The 5,573-nt window shown below is 35.1% G+C and overlaps 1 protein-coding gene across 1 annotated transcript; it reads left to right on the top strand.

The window, feature by feature from the left end:
* The first annotated feature begins 1,572 nt into the window (after positions 1–1,572).
* Positions 1,573–4,510, top strand: LOC128528197 (extracellular calcium-sensing receptor-like). The gene is made up of 4 exons (XM_053500952.1): positions 1,573–1,716; positions 2,892–3,107; positions 3,223–3,346; positions 3,612–4,510. Exons 1-4 carry the CDS (start codon positions 1,573–1,575, stop codon positions 4,508–4,510), a joined length of 1,383 nt encoding a protein of 460 aa, XP_053356927.1.
* The last annotated feature ends 1,063 nt before the right edge of the window (positions 4,511–5,573 follow it).

Below are 5,573 nucleotides of genomic sequence, written 5' to 3'. Positions count from 1 at the left end.
ACACTTCAAAATAAACAAGCAGGGGAGAAAACAAAGTGACCCAGTGAAAGGTACAGTAAAGACTAAGGTACACCATTGTCTCAATCTGGAGTCAGGCCTAAGGTTATTTTAAAATAGTAGAACATGCACTTCTTGTTGTGAACAAGCCAGTCCTACAAAAAAGCATCCAGGCCCTTTCACAGTAAGTTAATACAGCATCTAAAACACAATAATACCACTTTACCTAACTCAAATATTCAAATGCTACTCTTTACATATATACTTGCAATACTGTAAAGCACTTTTAATGTGAAATAATCACTTCTATTAATTCAGTTTCTAGAAAATCTTAAAAGGGTACATTTTAAAATTAAATAGGGTAAAGAAATGTTTTTGATAAAAATGGTATCCTTGCAGCAAAATATGAAATAATATCAAATGAATAAAGAACTTAAATATGTTGGATTTTATGACTCAACCATATCTGGTTATGATCGATTAACAGTAAATATGACCTCTATTTTATGGGCACAAAATGGCAACCTAAATAACATTCTGAATCATAGGTGCCAAATCATTAGGCAGTGAAAGCTGTCTTACTGCCACAAGAAAAGCTGCACAGAAAGTAAAACCTAGGAAGAGGAATTAAGAATATACACATGTATATTTTATAAATTATGTCTGTGAAGAGGAAAAGGCCACAAGTGTTTTTCCATTTGAACAAAAGGATTAAAAATGGATGAGTATCTTGCAGTTCCTGTGTGACAGTATGAATTAAAAGTTTTGATTCATTGCATATTTGAACCAATTGTGCAACTTAATACAAATAAAATACAAAAAAAAGGACAAATAAAAAACTAATAGTAAGTATTAGGCCACCATTAAAAAAAGAAAAAGATGAAAACATAACAAGCTAAAAAAAGAGGCCTTGCCATTTTGTCACACCTCCTTGGTCCCACCAGTGTAATGTTCCTTTAGAGATTGTTTGTTCCATTTCTATAAATCCCACAAAACATTTTGATTCTACCAGCTAGGACAGACCTAGCAGCCGTAACTCATATTACTATTCTGTATCTTAATAGGTGAATGGAGCCTTTACTCTTTACTCTTTTACATATGGTAATGTCCATAATCAGTTTTTCCAGGGGTAATGGGACAATTTGTATACTGCAAGGAGATCCTGCATATCCACAGATATGGAAGGATGGTGATATTATTATTGGAGGGACTTTGCCTTTTCATAGTAATTGGGAGATTACAGACATGTCTTATTTGGTAATGCCACAACAAATGAAGTGTGTGAGGTAAGAACTTGAACATGTCAGACACTGTTCAGCTATGATATTTACCAGCATTATATGACTCACAATGACATAGTGGACATGTTTTGATGCCCCAATTTAAAAAAAATATTATTATATGTTTTTTTTGTTTGTTTTTTTAAGTCTTGATTTGAGGCCCTTTCAGTATTTACAATCTTTGATCTTTGCAATTGAAGAGATCAACAACAGTTCATCTTTACTTCCTGGGATATCATTGGGTTACAAGGTCTATGACACCTGCGGTTCACCAGCATGGGGAGCAAAAGTATCTATGGCACTTGTTAATGGAAATGAGAACTCAGACTTGGATGAGATCTGCACAAAGCCAGCGCAGGTGCAAGCCATAATCGGCGAGACTCACTCTTCAGTATCCATGGCTATTGCACAGAGTATAGGACCTTTTAGCATTCCCTTAGTAAGAGTGTTGAAAATGAGTTATTATTATTATTATTATTATTATTGTGATATTTTGTTATAAGCAGATTTCATTTAAACCAGATTTATTAACCATGATTTCTCTTCGATTTGTAAACATAATTTTAGATCAGTCATTACTCTACTTGTGCATGTCTCAGTGACAAAAGGAAATATCCCTCATTTTTGCGCACTATTCCTAGTGACTTGCACCAGTCAAGAGCTTTGGCAGAGATGGTCAAACACTTTGGCTGGACCTGGGTTGGAGCAATAAGAAGAGATGATGACTATGGAAACAATGGAATGGCTGCATTCACTGAAGCAGCAACACAGTTAGGCATCTGCTTAGAATATTCCCTTCCATATTTCAGAACCTACTCAAATGATAAGGTGCTGAACATCATTGAGCAAATAAAAAGCTCCACTGCTCGAGTGATAGTAGCATTTCTCGTTCACTGGGAATTGGAAATCTTGCTGCGTGCTTTTTTTGAACACAACATCACTGGATACCAGTGGGTGGGAACTGAGGGCTGGATCTCTGATTTAGAACTAGCTGCAAAAGATACCCATCATATACTTCAAGGAGCCATAGGACTAGCCATACCTAAAACGACAGTGACAGGGCTAAAAGATTTCATTCTAAATATAAAACCTCTGAAATCTGTTGGAAAAGACATTTTTATTGAATTTTGGGAAGCATTATTTAAGTGTAAATTTGCAATGCAAAATGACTCAAGTGGCTCTCAGCTGTGTACGGGTGATGAAAAAGTCTCTGAGATTCAAAACACCTTCACTGACATGTCTCTGATGGCTATTTGTAGTAATGTGTATAAAGCAGTATATGCTGTTGCTCAAACATTACATGAACTTCTTGGTTGCAAACAAACCTGTCCTACAAAGAAGCAGCCTGATCCTTTCACAGTGAGTTAATGGTGCATCACTAACACAGTGTTATCACTCTACCTGAATCAAATATTTAAATGCTACTTTTCAAGTGAGAATATAATTTAAGGTCCAACATCAGTCATAAAAATAGGAATAAATATAATGGTCACCCTGGCCTCCACAGTGCCCTTGTGGGACTACAAAGTTTTCTAGCTGGATAGATGGAAGTAAGAATATACTTGCAATACTGTGGACCATTTTCATGTGAAATATTTACTTCTATTTCTTCAGTTTCTAGAAAATCTTAAAAGAGTACATTTTAAAACCAAAGAGGGTGAAGAAGTGTTTTTTGATAAAAATGGTGACCCTGCAGCCAAGTATGAAATAATTAATTGGCAAATGAATAAAGAGCTTAAATATGTTGGATTTTATGACTCATCCATATTTGGTCATGATCGATTAATAGTAAATATGACCTCTATTTTATGGGCACAAAATACCAACAAGGTGAATACAAGTACATTTTAATTTGCATATGAATTCGCCCTAATATCTTTTTTATTAATATGTTAAAGCACTGAAATAACAAAATGTACTGAATAACATAAATGCTCAATTATAGATGCCAAAATCAGTCTGCAGTGAGAGCTGTCCTCCGGGCACAAGGAAAGCTGCACAGAAAGGAAAACCTATCTGCTGCTTTGATTGCATACCATGTGCTGAAGGAGAGATCAGTAATATGACAGGTATTTAAACGTCTTAAAATGCAAACAAACTTCACAATTACTCATATTTTTAATTTTTTTGTAGATATGTTAATCCAAAAAATGTCTAAAGTATGTACAGAATATCGGGTTGTTTACAGGACAGGTAAAGAGAATGTATTTTTTGTAACAGGAGCAAACTTCCTTATCAAGTGTCATTGTATTACTGTATATGATGCTACTGCTTTCTTTAACATGTTTCTAAACCTGCTTTTTGTCATCTAATTTCTCTCTTATTCTGTTACAGATTCCGTTGAATGTAATCAATGCTATCAAGAATACTGGTCAAATTCTCAGAGAGATCAATGTATCAAGAAGGAAACTGAATATTTGTCCTATCAGGAAACTATGGGAATTTTGCTGACATCTGTTTCTATATTTGGAGCCTTCATGACAGCGGTAATCGCAATCATATTATTTAGACATAAAAATACCCCCATAGTCAAAGCTAACAACTCTGAGCTGAGCTTCCTGCTGCTCTTCTCTCTGACTCTGTGTTTCCTTTGTTCACTGACTTTTATTGGTCAACCCTCTAGTTGGTCCTGTATGCTGCAACAGACAGCATTTGGGATCACCTTCGTTCTTTGCATCTCCTGTGTACTGGGGAAAACAATAGTGGTGTTAATGGCTTTCAGGGCTACACTTCCAGGCAGTAATGTCATGAAATGGTTTGGGCCTCCACAGCAAAGGCTTAGTGTTATTACTTTTACTCTTATACAAGTCTTTATTTGTGTGATTTGGTTGACAGTATCTCCTCCGTTCCCCTTTAAAAACCTAAAGAGCTACAAGGAAAAGATAATTTTAGAATGTAATGTGGGCTCACCTATTGGTTTCTGGGCTGTGTTGGGCTATATAGGGTTTTTGGCTATTTTATGCTTTGTTTTGGCTTTCCTGGCACGAAAGTTACCTGATAATTTTAATGAAGCCAAATTTATCACATTTAGTATGCTGATGTTCTGTGCAGTGTGGATCACTTTCATTCCAGCTTATGTCAGCTCTCCTGGAAAATTCACTGTAGCTGTGGAGATATTTGCAATTTTAGCATCAAGCTTTGGCTTGCTATTCTGTATATTCTTTCCAAAGTGTTACATAATAATACTCAAACCTGAGAAGAATACTAAAAAACAACTCATGGGGAAAATGTAATTTCCATAAACTACTGTAGTAGTCTGTATGCATGTGCTTACTTTTAGGAGAGTAATATATATATATATATATACACACACACACTATTGTCCAAAAGTTTGGGGTCACTTTCTAACTCCATGATCATTCCAGATTTTTCTTTCCTTCTACATTGTAAAGGAATGCTGAAGGCGTCCAAAAAATCTTCTTTAAATGGTGTGATGTGTCTGCTACTAATGCTCTGTAAAGACTTGACGCTCATCTGAGGTGCTCTTAATTAGTTATTTTTTAGGCTGATAACTCTAAATGAACTTCTCGTCTGCGGCAGAGGTAGGTTTTGGTCTCACCCTCCTGGGATGGCCTTCATGAGAGCCAGTTTCATTATGGTGCTTGACAGATTTTGCAAATGCACTTGACAATACTGTTCTTGCAAGAACTATTACAGAAAGGCTGACCTCTGTGTCTTAAAATAACAACTAGTTGTTGTTTTTGTGGTTGTTATGTAATTACCGAATTCCATATCTGTTATTTTATAGTTTTGAAATGCCCAGTATTGTTGTAGAATGTAGAAAATAAATCACTAAACAAAAACAAAAAATTTGCAAGTGACCCCAAACTTTTAAACAGTAGTGTGTGTGTGTGTGTGTGTGTGTATATATAGATAGATAGATAGATAGATAGATAGATAGATAGATAGACATAGCATAATTGTCATATCATATCATGGTACAATTGTTTATTAAAATTATATTTGCTATTAGAAAACTTGTTAATTTTTTTAGTCACAAAATAACATCTATATAAATAAAATAAAGATTTTGCCCTGTGCATTGGTCAGAACTCACTCTTTCAGTGATATCTTTACATTTTATACATTTAAGAACCTGAAACCAATCTAAGTCTTCTGTCTGTCTGTGTTTCACGGACTGAACACAATTTAATTAAACTTTGATACTAGTTTAGTATTTGGCTAAATTTATACTTGTGCCATGAAACATGGGTTGTTAGAGCAAAACATATGCGCAGCAGTCCGAGGGAAGGGCATGTAAAATACCTGAAATAAGACCAGTTATGAGCAGTTATC

This window comes from Clarias gariepinus, chromosome 7, assembly GCF_024256425.1.
Source record: "Clarias gariepinus isolate MV-2021 ecotype Netherlands chromosome 7, CGAR_prim_01v2, whole genome shotgun sequence".
NCBI classification, from domain to species: domain Eukaryota; kingdom Metazoa; phylum Chordata; class Actinopteri; order Siluriformes; family Clariidae; genus Clarias; species Clarias gariepinus.
Note: the sequence above shows the minus strand (reverse complement) of the source record. Positions and strands in the feature narration are given on the sequence as shown.